Below are 21,186 nucleotides of genomic sequence, written 5' to 3'. Positions count from 1 at the left end.
GCACCACATTGCATCTGCTTAGAGAGAAATGTGCATCCTGTTGAAGTTCGGAACATGGCAATCCCACGATGTAGATTTATAGCTGTAATGACCTCAGCTAGGTGGGGCATACGTTGATGTTTCTTTCCTGTGCCTGTTCTAATAGAACACACCATGAGTTTCATAGTGTTTTGTGGTTGGAGGCAGTGTTCCCTCTAAGCTGAGTTAGTGTGAGGTAGCTCACAGTTTTTTAGCCTCCGGCTCACACATTTTTGCCTTTGCTCAGGAAGGATGGCTCCAGAGCAAACTAATTGATGCAGCAGCCAAATCGCTCACTCACCACTTTAATGCCAGGAGCTCACAAAGTAGAATTTTTGCTCACAAGACTCCGCATCTTAGAGGGAACACTAGTTGGAGGTACTTCACCATGAGGTGATAAAGCTCAATAATTCTTCTGAAGTTTAACCATGCTAGATATAGTAGTTAAGCCTTCATAATAACTGTTGCTTTGTTTGGTGAAATACAGGGAGATAACCATGACATTTCTTTAAAAGTGGGTTTTTAGAGGTGGCATGTGCTTTTTTCTGTAACAGGGGACATTTAACGAAGGAAGAATTGTAGTGATTTCTTATCTTATGGTGAGACTTCCTAGTTACATAAAAAAATTAAATCTTTGGTTCTTCTGCAATTGTCTGTAAGCATAGTTCTGCACCTGCGTGAACCTCCGTGATTCTTGAGGTCTGCGAGGGAGGCTCCATATCACTATACTGGGGAAGCATCTTCTTCTGCAGGAATGAGGGACAGAACTCTCTCTGCTGTAGCCCTGGCTTTGTCCAGCTCCCTTCCTAGGGAGATCTAGTTTTGTCCAACATTACTGCATTTTTAAACAGAAAACATTCTTATCTGGTAAATCTGTTTTTTTACTGCTTCTGCCTGATAACAACGTTCTAATTGAGTGGTTCATAATGATTTAGAAATGGATTGTTCTTGATATTGCTTGTTTGTCTTTATCTTTCCATAAACTGCTTTGGTTTAAGGTTTTCCACAAGGAAGTCTGTATTATTGCCTTACCTTGCACTGTCCTGTCTTTCTGTAGTTCAGAGACCTACACCGGGCTGGAAGTAGCTTGATGGTGCAAGATCACACAGGCCAAACTGTCCTGCATCATGCAGTCAAATCAGGAAACAAGGAGATTGTCAAATACATAATTGAACATGGTAAGTCACACCAGAAATTATATAGTTGCAGTAGTTTTGAGTTAGTAGGACGATTATTAGCATGTGAATAAAGCACTGGAGCAGTCTAATAAAGCAGTGGAGTTGGCTCACTTCTGGGAATCTGAATACACCATTTAGTTTTGAAGCAAAGCCAGGTCAGGGGAGGGGTTGTGTCTCAGTGGCAGAGCATCTGTTTGGCATGCAAGAAGGTCCCAGTTTCAGTCCCTCCGCATCTTCAGTTAAAAGGGTCAGGTAATATGTGATGTGACAGGACTGTGCCCGAGACCCTGGAGAGCCGCTGCCAGTCTGAATAGACTATACTGATCTTGGTGGACCACTGGTTTGATTCAGTATAAGGTAGTTTCGTGCATTCAAATCCATGGCCTTTCAGTCTCAGTTTTCTCTTTGCTAAATGAGATAATGGCCTCCCCCATTGATACTTGGCGAATGGGAATGCTGGGCTGCATGTCTGCACCAAGACAGATGTTCCTTCTCAGATTTGACCCCCAACAAGAATCTGGGTACAAAAAGAAGGCCTACTCAGTGAGGGTGGGGGTAAGGTGGATTTTCCCAAGGGATTTACAGATTGGAGAAGAGCCTCCACTACCCCTTGCTCCAGGCAGAAAGGAGAGCAACTGCATGCAGATGCTCCCCCCACGCGCGGGCACACACACACACACAAACATTCTCCTATGTGCATCAGTGCCATTTCCGTTTGCCTACCTGGTTTTCATTCTAGTGCTCACCTGAAGCCTTTCTCTTACTTCACGGGTAGCTGTTCACTGGCTTTCCCTTCTCCCCACACAAGGGTTTTCTGTTGTCCTCTCCTACCACTAAAACTGATCAGTTGGCACCTAGTAAGGACATTTTGGCAAATCCAGTAAATACTGCAAAATTGCATCTTGGGTGCGGTATAATTTAAAGACAAAGAAGGCTAAAATGTTTGTTACCCACAAGGAAGCCGCAATGGGATTGATGTTTCTGAAACATTTCTCAGATAACTCTGAAAAATATGCAGCCTCTGCACCTCTCTGAACATTTGTGGGAATGACTGGGAAGAAACTGTGCTTTCCATTCTGGTGGAATGGACCTGACATGGCAGTGACTGTAGCATACAGGCTGGCCTTGCTTACGGCTTTGTTTTGTCTTTCTGTCCCCAGCTCCTTCAGAGATTCTGGATGTGGCGGAAGAAGAGAAGTAAGTTCCTTTCTAGTTCACCGTATTAATTACTAACCTCTTCCCTCCCACCCAAAAGGCAGGCCTGAGTCCTGTTCATCACCCCAACCCCTCCTGTCTACACTCCAGCTCCCTCTACTGGCAGGCCAGCCAACCACTTTAATGATGCAGCTGTATTTGCACCAGATGAGGAGGGAGGAGAGGCATCTTACTCCTGAGTAGATATGTTTGCATGGAAGGTGAACCTTTCTGTTGCCTTGCCATCAGAGGCACTTCCCCAAAAGATGGCCAGCTCACAGTCCATCACAGCATGCTAGATACCTGTGGGAGGGCAATAGCAGAGACAAGTTAGGCTTAGGTACTCTTATCCATCTCCCTTGTCTCAACTCTCAGCTTGCTGCTTCCTTTTTCTCCTGTGCTCCCCAGCTGGATTAGGTAATTTAGCAGAGGCTGGAGCTGGCATGTGCAAGAGAGCCACCTTCAGTCCTTTGACTCTTTGTCATATGGCCAAGAGGTGGGGCTAAGCCCTGGGCCCATTCTCACTATCCATCTTTTGGTCTCACTAAGCCCAATAGGTACATTCATGTATGATAAACATGTGGTGTGGGCTGGCATGATCCTGGCCCAGCCCTTCTGCTACAACTCACACACATATCTACTACTTACCCTTTGAAGAGGGCAAGACAGGAGTGCATGAATATCAATCAATCGACCTTTATTGGCACAACGAGTGCATGATGTTCTTAATTTGTTTCTTCCAGTGGTGAGACCAGTTTGCACCAGGCTGCAGCCCTTCGCCAACGCACCATCTGCCATTACATTGTGGAGGCTGGGGCTTCACTGATGAAAACAGACCTGCAGGTACATGCTTGTACTGAGAGACAAAAGCATTGTGAAATGGCTGAAGTGCCATTTTAGGTCCAGTTCATACTCTTGGCAAGTAAAGTGTTTCCTAATTGTACAACTTCAAACTGCACAGCTTTTCCTGCCCTGAGAAAAATTATCCTTGGAAGTGGAAAAATAGAATGTCAGGGGAAAGGGTTGAGATTGGTTCCCTCTCTGCTAGTTTTCTATGTATGGGGAGACTTTTTCTTTTTAGGGGGAGCATGTAAATATTCCATAGGCACATTCATGTGTAAGAAAAAGGCAAGAGGAAGGCCATCCGAAGGAGAAAGGTTCACTGCTTGATCCTCTGTTTGTATGAAGGACCCTTTGGAAGGAAGTGATCTGAAAGAGCTGTAGGTGCTAACCCTAGCCTCAGGATGGGAGAAGAAAAGGCCCACAGTATGTATGCCCACAGTATGTATGGAGAAGCAGCAGCTGTATCTTCTGGGTATGGATTACAGCATTTAACTCACCAGAAGAGTTAAATTAGCCTCTTCTGCTGTTGTTGTCTTTTTCTAAATGAGGGGCCAGAATGTCTCATTTCCCCTCTTCCAACTCCCTGAGGTCACTGCAAGGACAGTCTTGCTGCAGACTTTTCCCTCTCCCAGCTGCAGACTATCAAGCCTGCTAGATAGGAAGATGATCCAGTACTGGGGTAAGAAAGAGGGGATGTACAATAGGCAACTCTGTTAAAATCGCAACAGTGGGGTAGGCTTATGCTTTCTGCTGTGGATGGCTTTAGGTAGGTAGAATGGGGATTGTAGCGGAGCATGTAAATATTCAGTATTTAAGTGTGCATGTGTGTACACACAGCCACCAAAAAATGACAGGAAGAAAACTGTCCCCCCAAAATCTAGAGTCAGAGAATCACATCATCTTTGAATGCATCAGCCGAGATACAGCCAGTGCCAGAAGAGAAAGAGAGCAAAGAAACTGGGGTCATCTTTTGATGCTAGCTCTTGGGAGCTTCTTGTAAGTAACAGTTTGTTGTCCACAAACATGTACACAATGACAAATAAGATATGGATAGTCCTGTCTTGATGCCGGCTAGTTGTGCCCTGGAATTGAGCTATATGCTCAGCCAATGAGATGCATCGTGTCATGCTTCCCAAAGGCTCCTGGGGCCTGTGAGTTCACCTGACCACTGACAATGCTAAGGGTGCTGTAAAAGCAGTGGCACATTTCAGACAAGCAATAAAACCCTCTGCCAGCTGCACCAAGATGTTTTATAGTCAAATCTTGGCAGCTCCTTGCTCCCCTAACTTTTAAGCCAGTGGCTCAGGCAGTGATTCAACTAAAAGGAGCTTTAAAAAGCTAGCGTTTTCCCATCTATGCCAAGGTCGGGAACTGGCCCCTTTCTTGTCACGCCCTGATCTAGTCACATTAATCCATGCAATGGTCACCTCCAGATTAGACTACTGTAACTCGCTCTACGCTGGCCTACCATTGAGACTGGTCCAGAAGCTCCAACTGGTCCAGAATGCGGCGGCACAAGTCCTGACGGGATCATGGCACATATACATCCAATGCTGCACCAGCTACACTGGCTCCCAGTGGAATACCGAGTCAAGTTCAAGGTTTTGGTATTGACCTATAAGGTTTTGAGCAGTCAGGGACCGACGTATCTACGGGACTGTCTCCTCTGTTATGTCCCCAGGAGAGCCTTGCACTACCCTGTTTCCCCGAAAATAAGACCTACCCAAAAAATAAGCCCTAGCAGGATTTCTATGCATTTGTGATATAAGCCCTAGCGTGTCTTCTTGAGAAAAAATAAATATAAGACAGTGTCTTATTTTCGGGGAAACATGGTAGTTAGACAGCAAACTGCTGGTGATCCCCAGCCCTAAAGACATCTGGCTGTCCTCAACCAGGGCCAGGGCCTTTTCGGTCCTGGTCCCAGCCTGGTGGAACTCTCTGCCAAATTCCATCAGGGCCCTGTGGGATCTGATGCAATTCCACAGAGCCTGCAAGGCAGAGGTATTCCGCCAGGCTTTTCGGTTGAGGACAGCGATGGTTCCATCTTGGTTGGCACCCTTCCCATTAAGAACATAAGAGACGCCAATGTTGGATCAGGCCAAAGGCCCATCCAGTCCAACACACTGTCACACCGTGGCCAAAAATACCAGGTGCCATCAGGAGGTCCACCAACAGTTCTCTGTTGTTTACGTCTAATTTGCCCTCTTCCCCCCTGTCCATGAAGTAGCCGCCAGTGGGAGTTGGAATGGGGACTGGTTATTCGCCATCTGATTGTCTTTAATGTTCTACTAATGTTTTAACTGATTTGATCTTGTTTTATCTGTGGTGGTACATCACCCAGAGCCCTGCAGAAGCAGGAGTTGGGCAATTCATAAATACAATTAATAATAATAATAATAATAATAACAACAACAACAACAACGATTATGATGGTGGTGGTGGTGATGATAATTTGGCTGGTAATAGGACAGCAAGGGCTCAGTGGAGAGAGGAATGTGGGATTATGAGACTGGACAGCCCCACTAAGCCTATTGGCATTTCTAAATAGTACAGAATGTGAAGTAAAAGTGGCCCTTTCTCTGCCTTTAGTCACACGTCCACGTCACAGCCACTGACAGAGGGAAATCAGAGCTTTGGGATTTGTGAGCACTCACTGGATGGATTTTGCTCATATGAAGTGAACCATGCATAGTCACTGCTGCCTTGAAAGAACCAGATTCCATAGTAATGGGACTGGAGAGCATCAGATTAACAGTTACCTCTGTGTGTGTGTGTGTGTGTGTGTGTGTGTGCACATGCGTGCACCTCTTAGTTCTCATTTGAGGTTGAAATTTTGCCTGTTTAGTGAAGGGAAGCAATTTTTGTTTAGCAAAAGCTTCCATGCTGAAGATGAGTCCATGTGCAGAGGCCCTTGTTTGTGCCTCTTGTATGTGAACCTGTGGCTCAGCCTTGTAGTTGGGTTTGTACATGCCCTTTGCCTTCTGCCTTTGTCTCTCCATCCTTTTGGGAGAGGAGACAGTGGAACTTGTGCTTGTTTCTGCAGCTGCATGTGTCTGACAGAGCCTCTGTGTGGCCTGACCATTGTGCACTCCCGTGAAATATAGCTGCCAATTGTCCCGGGGACTTGGGATCCCTTCCTGCCTCAGCATGACTGCCTTCTCCCTGCTAGGACGGGAGAGCCAGTGTGGGAGGCTTGTCCTCTCCCGCTTTCAATGGAGGCGGCAGACAGCCAGGTTTCCTTGGCCTTTCTCAGCAGTGAGTTTGTTCAGCACTGTGGAGTGTGGGGGTAGTTAATGAGGGGGAGGGAAAAGTTGGTGGAGTGGGGGAAGGAGAAGGGGGAGAGACATGGCTGAAAGCTGTTAACAGATTTGCTTTTTATGGAGTGCAGGAGTTCATTAGTGGACGCAGTCCAGATGGCTGCAATAAGTTCGTGAAATGTGAGCCTCCTTGGGGATCAGGAGCGCTAGCGAGGCTGTGGGGGTGGGAGGTGGAGGGATGGTATTTCAGGGCACTCCCCAGGCACACACCTCACCCCAGCCCACCCCCACTCCTTTTGCTTATATTATCCTGGTTTCCACAGAGCAAGAAAGTAAGCTGGCTGTAGCAAGTCTTTCATTGTACAACTGTGCTGCAAACCTTTTGCCTTTTTCTGTTTACACAGTCGGAATTGCGGACCTAACAACATAGGCTTTTATTTTCCCAGTAGATAAGTTGTGCTGTAGGTGGGGGAGGACGACAGATCTCTGAAAACTTATCTCCCAACGAACCCCCAAGCATCCCCTACCAAGACACACTCCTCTGGTGCTTTTTAGCCTTGTTCCTCTCCCCCCCCCCCCCAGTGTTGAGGCAATGCAATCACAGACATTTCTAGGGAGCCTCTGTCTGCTCATAGCTACTTTTGCACATACATTCCACCTACATATATTCCGAGGCCCTCTCTAGCACCGTGATGAGAAATCATCTCCTACAGGACTTTTTTCTCCTGTTCTTTATAAAAAGTTATGCATACAATTGCTTGAGTTTTAGGTTAGGGATTCAAAGTGCAGCATATGCATGAGGGTGTCTTCACTGATCATTTCAAAACTTGTCTAACATTCTTGGTTGCCTGTGCATTTTCAAACTTCCTGTTGCTGGGTTGAGGACTGAAGAAAGCAGTGGAGTCTTAGAAAGCAGCTTCCAAGTGGAAATAGTGTGCGATTTCTGCACTCAGCAGTTTCTTCTTCCCCATATTTTGTCCCTCACCCCTGTGCATTTCTCAAAGTCTCTTCTGGTGCCTTCCCAAGAGAAAGGGGACCTGAGTGGAGTCCCACACATGCAGATTGGTTTTTACTTTGCTATAGTGTATGGCTTTGACTTTGCTGTAGTATATAGGAACATTTGGCACCTGTGCCTGGAAGGCCCCAAAAGTCACTGAATAGCCGTGACAATGCAGAGTTTCCAGCCCAGCATGGTGGGATACCTTCGACATGGCATGGGGCAGCAGTTTATATCTGCGCTTGATGCAGCAGTAACTACTACGGAGAAGTACCTAAAAAAGCTCAGTGTGGTCCAGAAAGTTTCTGCTTTGATATCTTTTTCCCCCCCTTCTTCTTTCTCTTCCTGCAGGGAGATACACCCAAGCACCGAGCTGAGAAGGCAAATGATCCTGACCTGGCTGCCTACCTCGAAAACCGACAGCACTATCAGATGATCCAACGGGAAGATCAAGAAACAGCAGTGTAGTGCTCAATGTGCCTTATCCCTGCCTAGGGGAGCAGGAGCAGAGTGGCACAGGAGCCAGGCCAGCCTTTCCTTGAATATCCAGCATGGGGAGGATCGAGAGCTACATTTGGGCTTGGCCATGGCACTATTATTTATTAGTGTAGTGGGTGTTGAGCAATGCTGACTCTGTGTCCCCCACCACATTCCATGGATGGACTCTGCTGCTGAATGTCCCCTCGCTTCCTGCCTCCGGGGCATATAGAGGGCCATTTCTGTTCCCTTAAAGCATCGAGAAAGAAGATCTTATTCTTCCCACCACTGCTGGCATCCCTCCTTATGATGCCCCTCCACCTGGTGTGCAATGTCTCCCAAGGGGCAGCATCTGTAGCCCATTCTGGTCTTGTCCTGGCCCGTTCCAGCCACCCCCTTCAGATTTCCAGCAGTGAGTGCTGCCTTTCTCAATAGCTCTATCACTGGCGGCGTGCATTGCCTAGGTATAGCCTGTCAATGGAAATTGCTGGTGCAGTTCGTGAGACAGAAATGTGTTCTGCAGCCCGCCTTTTATCTACACATTGCAGTGCACCTTGGCCAGCAGTCACGTGGGCAAGTACCTGAAGCAAACTGTGGACCAGTCTTGCATCCTTTCTTTCACAGCACATCGCCCCCTGTTCCCCTTGTTTCATTTCTCCTGTTGGTAGGCTCCACACGTAATCCTGCATGTAATCCTGTGAAGGATGCTTAAAGATAAGAGGAGGGAAGCCCCTGGTATTTCTAGGCAGCACCGTGTCACATAAATCCCTTCCCTCCAAGGTGACTGTTGAGCCTGCTGGACTAGACGTTGTGAGCAAAGTGCCGGTTGTCCGCCTTTGTTCCTCTCAAGTTTGTTTTTTCCCTGCTCTTACATACTGCTCCTCTTCTACTTCTACTTACTTATTTGGAACAACAGCAGCCTGAATGTTATAAAAGCTGGTGTTCAGACAGCTGGGAGTTACCTGAGAGGGGGTGTTCAAATACCACCCTGAAATAGACCATCTGCTGTTGTCACAGTTAAGGACTAAGGGCAGTCTTCTGATTTTCTCTGTACAGGTAAAGGGAACCCCCCCCCTTTTTTTTTGTTTGGGGACAGCATATGGCTGCTCCTTTAATATACAAAAATAAAGGGATCTGAATCCGTCAACCAGTGCTATAATTGTACACTGTGTCCATTTATCCAGTGGTGAAGAGCTAGAGGGTGCTGACTGTAAGAGTGAGAAAAAAATATTCTGCATAGCCCACAAATTCCTGTTCACAGTAGTCTTGGGATTTTGTTCTGGGGTCCAGACCAAGCTCACGTGTATATGCAGACTTGTGAGTGAGAAAATCAATCTTCCATTGGTCCAGATTCATCCTGAATCATTTCAATGTAGTGTTCCATTCCTTCAGAGCAAGCAGACACCCTGTTATTTGGCCTGAAGCACTATTCCAAGCAGATCCTCCTTCTCTACCTAATTTCCTTGCTTACCCAAGTCTGTCAGTTCTAACTCTTGGTCCATTTTGTTATTGTTGTTGCTTTGTTCTACTAAAGAAAAAAAAGTTGGAGGAACTCATACCTTGCAGTGATCTAGCATAGACAGAATTCTGTTTTTAGCTAAGTTTTAACCAAAATATTCTGGAACATTTACATCTAACCAGCCTGAACATCTCGAGATGCTAAAATACTTGTTTCTGCCATCCTCAGGATGTAGTGAGCAAGTTGCCAGCTGGCCTGGCACGGTTTCCACATGGAGTGGGAGCAATAAGCATGGAGACTTGTGGCTTGGTGGATTGCAGTCCTATAAGCAGCCAATCCTGTCAGAAGGTTAGGGGTCCGAGAGTTCTGTTTAGACTTAGGAAGTCTGTTGAAAGTTCTTAAAGTTCTCGTTTGACGGCAAGAACATTTGAACCTCAGTAAGACTTCTAATTGTGTTCTGAAACTTCTGGGAGATGAATATCTTCCTCTAGGATAATGTCAGCCTTGGATGGTAAGGGAGTACAATGTATCATTGTTTGACATTGGTGCATCTTTAAAAGGTATAAAAGTCACTGGTAGGTTGACCGGGTGGGAAAGTATGCATTCAGATCAGTCTGTGTTATAGATGCAAGAGTTGGGGGGGGGGCGGTTTTTTGCAGAGATTTCCCACAGTTATTTTCCACATTTTGAAAGATTCCACCAGATTAGGATAAGGAACTACCTACTGTTCATCCAGCTACCATTCCTCATTAGAGACTTACTTGTGTGTGTCTGGAAACTTGCCTTCCTTAAAGACTACCACATTTACCTTCTTTCTGTACTGAATACTGTTGAGAATCTTTGAGATGGCTGCCGGTGTGTGTCTGTGCCCATGTATCCTTTTGAATCCCTTTGGAAGATTACTTTTCCTTCTGACTCTGTCCCACTTCCCCACCGACAGCACCATGCAACTAAGACTCCACACAAGCACAGTTATGCACCCTATTCCTGGGTGAGTGGTGGGCAGTCCTAAACCAGAAGCTTATCTAAATACTGTATTTCTGTGATACTTGTATCTTTCCCCGTTTTCCTCTCCAGAAGTATGATTAAACATCTGAGACTTTTAAGGCAACTAGACATGGTACAGCCTCACAGGCACAGCATTCAAATGGCTGCCACTAAAGATGCTTCCTGGTTCTCCTCTTGGATAATGGATACTGCACCACAAGTGGGTGATGGCATTCTTATGCTGTAAACAGTCAAGCAAGGTCCTACCACCAAGATATGGCAGGGCACATGCTTTGGTCTTCTTAAAATTGTGAAAACTGCTTTCCTAAAGCTGGATGTTCAGGCCAGTCTCCTGGAAGCATTTACACACCATAAGCCCTGCTGTTGTCTTCTCATCCCTCCTTTTATATGCTCCTCTGAAACTTTGTACAGGTAGTTCAAAAGCACACTGTTTCCCTGTCTCCTCTGTATGTGTGTTTGTGCACGTGTGCGTGTCTGAAGCAGAGTTGCTGTGCAATTCAAACCTTGGCTTATTTTTATTCCAAGAGGAAGGAGTGTTTCTGAGGGTGAATTTTATTCCTTGTGCAATACCTACTTATTTTGTTTCCTAGATTCTGTATTAGAACACTTTGGATTGACTGTAGTTTTTTGTAACTGTGTTGGAAGCTTATGCTTCCGTTTGCTTTTCTCTTTCACAGTTTAAATGTTTTGTTGGGTTTTGCCATTAAAATACAAGGATGGATATTTTACTTCATCTCTTTTGTATGTGATGATGATCATAGATCTTTTGTGCTCTGACTAAAAGCTTGTCCGGGTTTGTAAAGGGGGGCTCTTGGGGTGACAGTTTACATCAAAGTGGGCAGCTACAGATCATACCAGTCCCCATCTCCATTATCTGTGTTACTAACTATTCCAGTTCAGCTACTGATAATCCCAAATCTCAGCCTCGCAGATCTTGTCAGCTGTGGGCGTGGTCTCCTGATAGGTTCTCATGTTTTGCACCATAAATGTCACTTGTGTTTGGAGGGAAAAGCATGGCTATGTTGCATTTATATATCAGTTCTGGTGCTGGGGAGCCATTATAGATAGTGGTTTCCAAGCTATAAATATATTATCAACATTGCTCACTGGGGTCATCTAGCAAAAAGGAGGGTTTCTGCATACTTGGAGGAATCCCCAGGTTTGCAAAAAGACCAAAAAAAAAGTTTGACCAAAAGAAGGTGTGGGAGCAAAAAAAACCCTGAAGTCTTGATGTGAACTGAAAATGCTTCAAAAAGGACAATGCTGACAGCAGCTAATAATACTTAAAGGGAAAGGGGTGAGGGGGAAGAGAAACTGGCCTCCACAAGTCCCTGAGATCTTACTGAATTGAGGAGGGGTGAGATGGCATCTTAGCCCTACATTGTACCTCACCCCTTCAGTTCCTTGTAGGCCCTCCACTTGTTACATCCTACAGCTCACTGTTAGTAAATTCCAGCAAACAGTATTGTGCTGTATTAGGGGGAAAAGTATTATGACAGTCATTATGTTGGCATGTATCTACTTCAGCAGAGATGTGTGTGAAATACAGGTAGATAAAGATGGAATGATCAGAAATGTTCAGCAAGGTATAAATGTTATAGAATTGAAGAAGCAGTGTTTGGACCAGAGATGGCTAACCTTTTTTTGGCTGCAAGTAACACACAAGAATACATATCCTTTCCCACATCCATCAGTAGCTTGGCTGAGACTTGTACAGGCAAAATCTAAGACAGGAGCTTTGCCTAGTAATACATCATCTACCATCTGCTCTAATTTCAGTATTATACTCCTTGCATTTTCTTGCATGAGAGGGTTTGACCAATTTAAAATGGGTTAAGTGACACCATACAAAAAGTTCCAGCAGCCCCAGAGTGGGACCACAACCTTGGCTCTTAAATTCCAACTCCATATATTGTACTCCCCCCACCGCCGCTTTCCATATTTATTTTATTTATTGAGCTCTCTTACCTTATTTTCTCCTATGAAGAGACCCAAAGTAGCTTACAATTTTTAAAAAGCACTCATGAAAATACCATATACCGTAAATACCATATACCCAGTCCAGATCAGAGTAATACAATCTCCTTTAAAGGCTTTCCTGTCTGTCAGCCTTACGAAATCTCCTGAAGGTCAGAAGGGAAGGTGCCTTTCCTGAGCTCTACAGTTTCACGGATCATGTGCCTCCACCATAAAGGTGCAGCTGTGTTCTAGTAGGTCTGCAGAAAGGAGCTGCTGGAGGTGTTGCCCTCCCCAGTTCCGTGCAGGAAGAAGTGGTCCTTCAAGAGACACTCCTTGGAACAGATACTTGAATACTCCATGCTTCAGCCTTTATACAGAAGGCCCATGTATTTCAGCAGTACTTAACCAATGCTCCCTCTAAGCTGTGGAGTCTTGTGAGCAAAAATTTTACTTTTGTGAGCTACTGGCGTTAAAGTTGTGAGTGAACAATTTGGCCACTGCATAAATTAGTTTGCTCTGGAGCCACCCTTCCTGAGCTGAGACAAAAATGTGTGAGCCAGAGGCTACAAAACTGTGAGCTGGCTCACACTAACTCAGCCTAGAGGGAACACTGCTTACAACAATGTGAATAAGATTGCAGCTGTGCAGCCTGTGATCTAACGTGAAGCAGAGAAGTCTTTGTTTAGCTGAGGTGTTCACCCTTGTGTGTGACGTAATGAGCTGGGACTCCCTGAAGGCTAGAACATCTATTTTATTCTGGCACGGGGTAGCAAGTTCATATGTTTATGAATCAGACTTTCCTCTTCATTTGTAATAGCAGATTTGCTCAGTTGGAATTTTTAATCAGCAATGTTTATTTTGGAACTCTTCAAACAAGCATTTTGGCATTCACATACCAATAAACCGCTTGGCCCTATCTCCTAAAAGGATATGTGGTTAGAAGTTAAGACCAGGGCCTGCTTGTAATTCTGTTCTTAGCTTAGCATGCTGACTCATATTTGGGGGAATATCTCATTTCCTCTCTCAGTGTTCCTCTCTGTAAGTAGAAGATAACATTCTAAAGTACCACAAGCAAGTATTCTGAAGGCCACTTTGAGATTTGCATCTTAAAAGCAGTGTCTTGTTTGGCTTAAGACCTCGGGTCAATGAAGCTAATAAATGAAATGGAAATGGAAAAGCAGTGTCTTAACTTTAATCCAAATGCCCATAAAAAGAATTACTATTTCACAGGAAAAGTCTGGGTCTAAAGAGAGTGATGTACATTCAGCAATATACCTTGGGTGTTTTTAAGAACAGAAAGGTAGGGTATAAATTTGCTAAATAAAAAATTGAGCAACTGAATGGGGAATATACATTTTTATTAAGGCTCACACATTTAACCTTCATTATGATGCCTGCCCACAAACCTGTTTTAGGAATCATCTTCAAATAGTATCGTTCATGTCACAGGTGAAGAAAATGGAATGGGGAGCCCCCTTTATCTTCTGAAGAGAAGTTGAAGTTCCTCTCAATTTGCAGAAGACAGCAGCACACAATACTGTAAAGGAAGAATAAATTGTTGTGCTCCAGAGTCCCTTCTCTTCACCTATATTCTTTAGAGCTAATTTCAGCACTGTGAGCGAGGGAAGCTTGGTCATATTATCATCCTACTACATGGTAAAGAGGATCCTGATCTGTGGTAAAATGTGTTGTAAACATTGTTTGGACCCTATCTTCTGCCTAATCTGGCAAGGATCCATAGAATCATAGAATACAATAATAGAATTCACTGAGTTGGAAGAGGCCATACAGGCCATTTACTCAATGCAGGAATAGCCTAGAGCATCCCTGAAAAATGTTTGTCCAGCCACTGCTTGAAGTCTGCCTGTGAGGGGGACCTCATCACATCCCAATGCAGCCAACTGCACTGCTGAACTACTTTTACTGTAAAAAAAATCCTAATATCCAGTCAGTATCTTTCTTCCCTTAATTTAAATCAGTTATTGCAAGTCCTATCCTCTGCAGCCAACAGGAACAGCTCTCTTCCCTCCTCTAAGTGATAGCCTTTTCAAATACTTAAAGAGAGCTATCATGTCCCCCTCAACCTCCTCTTCTGTAGGTGGAACATTCACAAGTCCCTCAGCCTTTCCCTATAGGGCTTGCTCTCTAGCCCCTGGTCATCTTCGTTGCTCTCTTCTGCACCTGGTCCATTTTGTCCACATTCTTTTTGAAGTAAGGCCTCCAGAACTGCACCCAATATTTCAGGCGCAGCCTGACCAATGTGATGTACAGTGGGACTATGACATCCTGCAATTTGGATGATGTGCCTCTGTTGATAGACCGCATTAGCCTTTTTTGCTGCTGCATCACAAATTTAGCTTACAGTCCACTTGTATCCCAAGATCTTGTTCACACACACTGCTATGCAGACGTGTGTCCCCCATCCATAAGAACATAAGAGAAGCCAATGTTGGATCAGGCCAATGGCCTATCCAGTCCAACACTGTCACACAGTGACCAAAAATACCAGGTGCCATCAGGAAGTCCAGCAGTGGGGCCAGGTCACTAGAAGGCCTCCCACTGTTGCCCCACCCCCAGTACCAAGAATACAGAGCATCACTTGCCCCAGACTGAAAGTTCCTATACCTTGTGGCTAATAACCACTGATGGACCTCTGCTCCATATGTTTGTCTAATTCCCTTTTAGCTGCCACCACCTCCTGTGGCAGTGAATTCCATGTGTTAATCACTCTTTGGGTGAAGAAGTACTTCCTCTTATCTGTTCCAGTATGGATGCTTGCCATTTTGTTAGTAGAACTCTGCACTTGTTGAACTGCATCTTACATCTACCCACTTTTCCAGTGTGTTCAGATCTCATTGATCTTATCTTTTGGGGTATTTGCTAGTCCTCCCAATTTGGTGTCATCTGCAGATTTAATTAATAGTCCCTTCACCCCCTCATCCAGATCATTTATTGAAAAGTACATGGCCCAGAACCGAGCCCTGTGGCACCCCACTGGATAGCTCCCACCAATCAGATGAAATTCCATTGACAACTATGGTTTGGTTGCAGTTCTCCAACTAGGTTCCTATCCACCGAACTCTCCTAGAGACCAAGCCACACTCGGCCTTGCTCCTAGTCCTGCACAGATCATGACAGACCCTTTCTCTATGACAATCCTGCACAGGCAGCAGAAGACTGAACATGAGGGTTCACCCATGATTGCAGGGAATTAGTACTAGCTGAAACTCCTGACTGTATGGCTGCTAAGGAAAGACAATCTACTGGAATGTGTCCAGCCTCAAATTAAACACTGGATAGATTATCAAACTGTTTTTTGAGGAAACTGGAGCTCCTAAGAAGTGTATTATGCATTCACAAAGCAATAGTGGAGGACCTGCCCATAGTAAAGCTTGTTTTCTACTACTGATTTTATCTTGAAATGTGCCACTGAAAGAATAATGCTGAGCACATTCTATGTAAACTGTGCAAGTTAACACAAATGCATGAACAGAATTTGCAACTGTATGGAATTTCCAAGAGATAAATTTTTTATGATGTGGTCAGGGACCTTCACCTCTACTGATCCTCTCAGCAAATAACCCTTTGTCCAACATTAGCATTATAAGGAAAAAAATAATTGGGGACCCCATATGTGGTTCCATGCTCCACCTCTGTAAGGTGTAATTTTGCTTTGCTATTGGGGTGGGGGTGGGGAATAATGCCTTGATTCAACAGACCTAACCAGTATCCTGTGTAAAGTAAGCTTCCACAAGATAGCAAACCCCAAAGCCCCTTCAACTCGATATGGAGGGGTTCCTCTGCAGGGAAATCCATAAAGAAGGGTCCTGAGAGAATAGGAGATGGGAAGATCATTGTCATAAATAAATGATGCATGCTAGCCTAGTTGGCACAATTTATTATGAATGCAGAATTTGATTGGTGTTTACACTCCATATGGACTGAAAAATGTTATTTTTTTATGGCCCCCCATAGGGGATTTTTTTAATTTGCATTTTCTAAAAACTACAACGAAATTAGGGAGGGGATCTACAAACTATAGGAGAAAGGAAAGAAAACCTACTAAAAACCCAAGAGTTGGAGGTCATATACTGCTTATAAAAGTATTAGCTTCATAATATAAAAATTTCTTAACATTGAGAGTGGTCAATCATCATCATCAATTGTGTTAACAAACCTTCAGATCTGACTATATAAAGAGCATTCCAGGAGAATCGCTAACTGACTTAAACACAAATTTCAAAGAACAGTGGCATCTCATTTTACAATTGTTTTTCCCTCCTTCATTTAAAGCAAATTAATAATTAAATTTCCCTCAGTAGGTGTAACACAGTCAGGTTCTCTTCCCACACTGTAATCTTCTTTCTTCTTGAACACTTTCCCTGTGGCCTTGTCTTGCTGAAACTGGAACTGGTCATCTCAAAACAAAGTCCCTTTTTCTTTTTCAAGGACTGTTATCTGCTTGAATTTTTGCCTTCAATCTTAGAGATCATTCCATTTGTTGCTTTTGGGAGCCAAACTTACAGAGAGTCTATCCGTCCTTTTGCCCGTCAGACTTATTTCGGATATGTCCATGGCATACCCCTTCGCTTTCAGCTTTGCTTAAATGTCTGCGTACGGGCCCCACCACTTGAACCTACTTATTAGACTCTCCTCTTAAATATTGGAAGTCCCTGTGATCAAAGGCTAGTCGCTTCTCAAATGTTAACACAGTCCCTTAAAAATAACAGCCAATATATAGCACAGTTCTTGTGAAGTACCTCAGTTTTTGCAGCAGGGGGCAAAGGCTTAGCATCCAGCCTGAAAGAGTCTATGGTTACTTCTGGTCACATGGGCCAGTTGCTCTTCCACTTCCTGAAGAAAGCTTGGATCTCACTTGCTGCTTCTACTGCATCGCTGATCGCCATTTTTGTACCTGTTTACTTTTTATAGAATTTGCCAAAGTCCCGAAAACTTGCCCACATGCTTATTTGGCTCCTGGAGTCTCTCTAATACAGTCTATTGCCGCTTAAAATGCCGTCCCCACTACAAAGGCTTTTCTTTAATCGCTTATTTGTTCTTTCCGGGGAAGAGTCCCCTCCCCCCCTCGCTTTTAGTAAAAGGGGACTCGCTCATTCTCTGGTGTTCTCGCTTTAACGGACTTACTCTTCAATGTCTGATCACTCGGATCTCGCCAGGTAATGATTTAAACGCTGAACCTCCAAGCGCTTGTCCCAGTGTGCGTAGCTTAGTCCCATTCAGGAACACAGCACAGAGACCTTCGGGGCAAAGGGAAGCCTCAATCTGCTGGCAGCGTGCCCGCAGAGCGGTGACCCTCAGCGCCCCATGGCAAGGGTCCCAGGGGGGTGCAGACATTTGCACCCCCTCTCATTGTGCTGGTCCACAGATTGCCCCCCAGGAGCTCCCTGGGGATGCGGCCGCCATCAGCCCACCAAAACCGGAAGTCAGCGACTGAAAAATATTCTTGAGTTTATCTTTGTACATTAAAGGTAGCTTTTCTCCAGTTGTTCTGTGAAGCTTAAGTTAGCTCCTTCAGAACAGCATTCAGTTGAGCTTCCGGTTTGTGGATCAGCGATGGCGGTCGCTCTCCCCGGACCTCGGGGGAGTGACTTGCACACCAGCGGTATGGGGGGGTGCTACCTCAAGTAGCACTCACACGGAGCCTTTGCAAAAGGCTCCAGGCCATAGGGACTTTGAGGGGCAGCCTCTTCGATGGCTAAATGCCGAAGAATTGAGGCTTCCCTCCACCCTGACGGTCCTGCCGCTGTGTGGCCTTGAGGCACAAGCTGTTTCAACCTGGACAAGCGCTGGAGATCGAGCGGAATATAGTTTACTGTGAGCGAGGTCAGAGAAATTACTGACAATGAACGTGAGTTCAAAATAAACGGAACATTTTAAAAGTTAACTACCCCCCCCATGGGAAAAGCGGAGCACAAAGAGGGACGCTTCTTATGCAAACGGATAGATAAGCGTAACGAAGGGGGCAGGGGGGAAAATAAGCAGCGATTTTGTGTGGAGAGACTTACTTGAGTGTTGACAGCGAAGTGACGATTTTTCGAGTCCGTGTGAAGCGGTTTGGAATTGTAAACAATCGTATAAAATGGCGGCCTCGCAAATAAAGTTTAAAGCGAAACCGGTGGGTAATCAAAGCCCAAAACCGGAAGAGGGAGCAGACGTCATGAAAATGTTAGTGGATATGCTCAAGCCGGTGATGGAGCAACTCAATGGTATTAACCAGCAACTGACCTCGCTGAATCAAAGCTTCGCATCCCAGCAGCTACAACTGGCAGAAACGGCGAAGAAGGTGGAACAAACGACAGTGAGAATTAAAGAGATAGACACCACAAACAAGAAAATGAAGAAAAGAATGGGGAAAGTTGAAGCAAAACAAAACTTCCAAGAAAACTGTTTGCTACAGCTACAAATGGAAAAAGCTAACATGATCCTCAGATTCCAGGGAGTTCCTGAATCGCAAATGGAGGATCTGAGGAAACTGCTCAGCGAGATCATAGCTCCAGTAATAGGCTTAACAGTGGATTAACTGGTAAAAGAGATGGAGACTGCTTATAGGGCATACTCCAATTATATTTTAAAAAATAGCCTCCCTGGAGAAATTGTGGTCAGATTCTCAAGAAGACAGACCAGAGATGCTATTTTAAAAGCGACTTCAGCAACTCCACTGAAAATGGGGAATATAAGCATTAAAACTTTAAGACATTCCCTTTGAAATTCGCCTAAAGAGGAAAAGCTATAAGGACTTAATTTCTTTTCTTCAAACCAATGGAATTTCGTACAGGTGGGCAATCCCAGAGGGTGTCATCTTTAAAATCAACGACAAAAGAGAAAAGATTGACTCCACTTTCAAAGCCAAAGAATTTCTGAGACGCCAGTTGGGAATGGGAATCCAAAGATGAAGAATCGAAATCAAGTGACTCTGCTACCTCTGGAACGGAAGAGGACTCTGCTGTAGAAACGGGTGCAGGCGCAGTGAAAGTTACATATGATTTCATGGACTGAAAACCAAAGTAAAGGCAGAAGGACTCTGAAAATTGCCTTTTGAAGCAACTAACATGAAGATGCTCAGAAAGTTCTCTCACACAACTAACATACTAACATTGAAGCCGAGACAAACAAGAACTCTACAAGTATACTGTTATATTAACACTTTTATTAATAACATTTAGATTAACATGGATATGATCTCCTCCTCTTGGGTTTTTAGTGTAGTGTGGTTATCTATCCTTTATCCTTAGATGTTAGCCCCCTCCCTTATATTTTCTTTGTAGTTTTGTAGTCTTATAAAAAAATAATAAAAATATCCCTCCGAGGATGCCCCCCCCCCAAAGAACAGCATTCAGTCTTCCCCGTGCTTTGTACTCCATTAAAAATAGAACAGAGACGCTCATCTCATGCAAATCTTGACATGCTAAATGACTTGATGAGAAAGTTTGCCAATTCCTTGTACACTGGAGGAACAAGCAAGGAAAGAAACCGTGCAAAAGCAATATGCTGTTTGGAACTGTGCCCACTGAAACTTGGGTACAACTCTTCATGGCTTCTGTGTGCTTCTGCGTGGAAGTGCGCGCGCATTTTAAATGCATTTTAACTTACATCAGACAATTGAGCTGAAGTTAAGGAACTGTTAGCAATATGTATATTAAAAGTGTGGATGGCTTGGCAAGAAATTTCTGGTGCTGAAGCCGCTCATAAAATCTGAGACAGCTATAGCCCACTTGGCAACACATTTCCAGAGGGGATGGTGGAAAAAATGGCCTCATTCCTCACCACAAACTGATTCCTTTTGGTATGACATGAGCTTCTATGCTTTACTGGCAGCTCAGTAGGGGAGGCAGCCCTAGCAACCCCCTCTGGATTAAAGGAAGGCAAATGAGCCCTTCCAGGAGATTTACTGTTTGCAATGAGTTTACCATTCCAGCATATGAGATACAATGGAGATGCCGGGCAAGGACAGTAGCACAACGGTTATATTAGCACCCATTACAGCCATGAGCTAAGTTTTCAATCTCTGCAGAACTTTTTCTCAGGTCCTAAATAGCTGTAATTATTTGAATTTGTCTCTAATATTACTCTGAATTCACTGGTTCCCTGTAAGCAGTGTTCCCTCTAAACTGAGTGTGAACTCTAGCTCACAGTTTTTTAGCCTCCGGCTCACACATTTTGGTCTTAGCTCAGGAAGGATGACTCCAGAGCAAACTAATTTATGTAGTAACGAAATCACTCGCTCACAACTTTAATCCCAGTAGCTCACAAAGTAGAATTTTTGCTCACAAGACTCCACAGCTTAGAGGGAGCATTGCCTGTAAGGCAGATAAAATGTTGCAGTTGTAATACTTCCATGTTTATATTATGTGGCATTATAATCTTCACACATCTGAAGTGCTTCTTGTGGTATAAGTAGACTACCACTATTTGAAAAAGTAGATGCAAACGCACAACTCAGACTCGACCACAACATTTATTTATTTGATGAATTTTTATTCCATCCTCTCTTCAGGGAGCTGAGGGCAGTCTACATGTTTCTCCCTTCTCCAATTTTTGCTCCAGAGCAACCCAGTGAGGTACACTGGGATGAGAAACAGTGACTGACCCAAGGTCACCAGCAAGCAGAGATTTGAACCTGGGTATCTCCACTCCAACATTCTAATCACTATACTACTAGTGTTAAAAAGCAAAGGCATAAAACCTTTAGTGGGGACATCAACTTGAGAGTGGGTGACAATCCTCTTTAGTCATCATTACTATTAGAACTGATGAGTGCATTCTTCATGAATCCGT

At 44.4% G+C, this 21,186-nt stretch overlaps 1 protein-coding gene across 1 annotated transcript in view; it reads left to right on the top strand.

The window, feature by feature from the left end:
• DGKZ (diacylglycerol kinase zeta) overlaps positions 1-9,777 on the top strand; it is a 135,650-nt gene extending 125,873 nt beyond the window's left edge. Inside the window, exons 29-32 of the mRNA XM_015407559.1 lie at positions 1,076-1,196; positions 2,357-2,393; positions 3,134-3,233; positions 7,839-9,777. Of these exons, the coding sequence (XP_015263045.1) occupies positions 1,076-1,196; positions 2,357-2,393; positions 3,134-3,233; positions 7,839-7,955 (375 nt within the window). The 3' untranslated portion in view covers positions 7,956-9,777. The remainder of the gene's footprint in view (positions 1-1,075; positions 1,197-2,356; positions 2,394-3,133; positions 3,234-7,838) is intronic.
• The last annotated feature ends 11,409 nt before the right edge of the window (positions 9,778-21,186 follow it).

This window comes from Gekko japonicus, unplaced genomic scaffold, assembly GCF_001447785.1.
Source record: "Gekko japonicus isolate JY-2015 unplaced genomic scaffold, Gekko_japonicus_V1.1 scaffold84, whole genome shotgun sequence".
Lineage (NCBI taxonomy): Eukaryota > Metazoa > Chordata > Lepidosauria > Squamata > Gekkonidae > Gekko > Gekko japonicus.
This window is presented reverse-complemented; position numbering and strand designations above follow the sequence as displayed.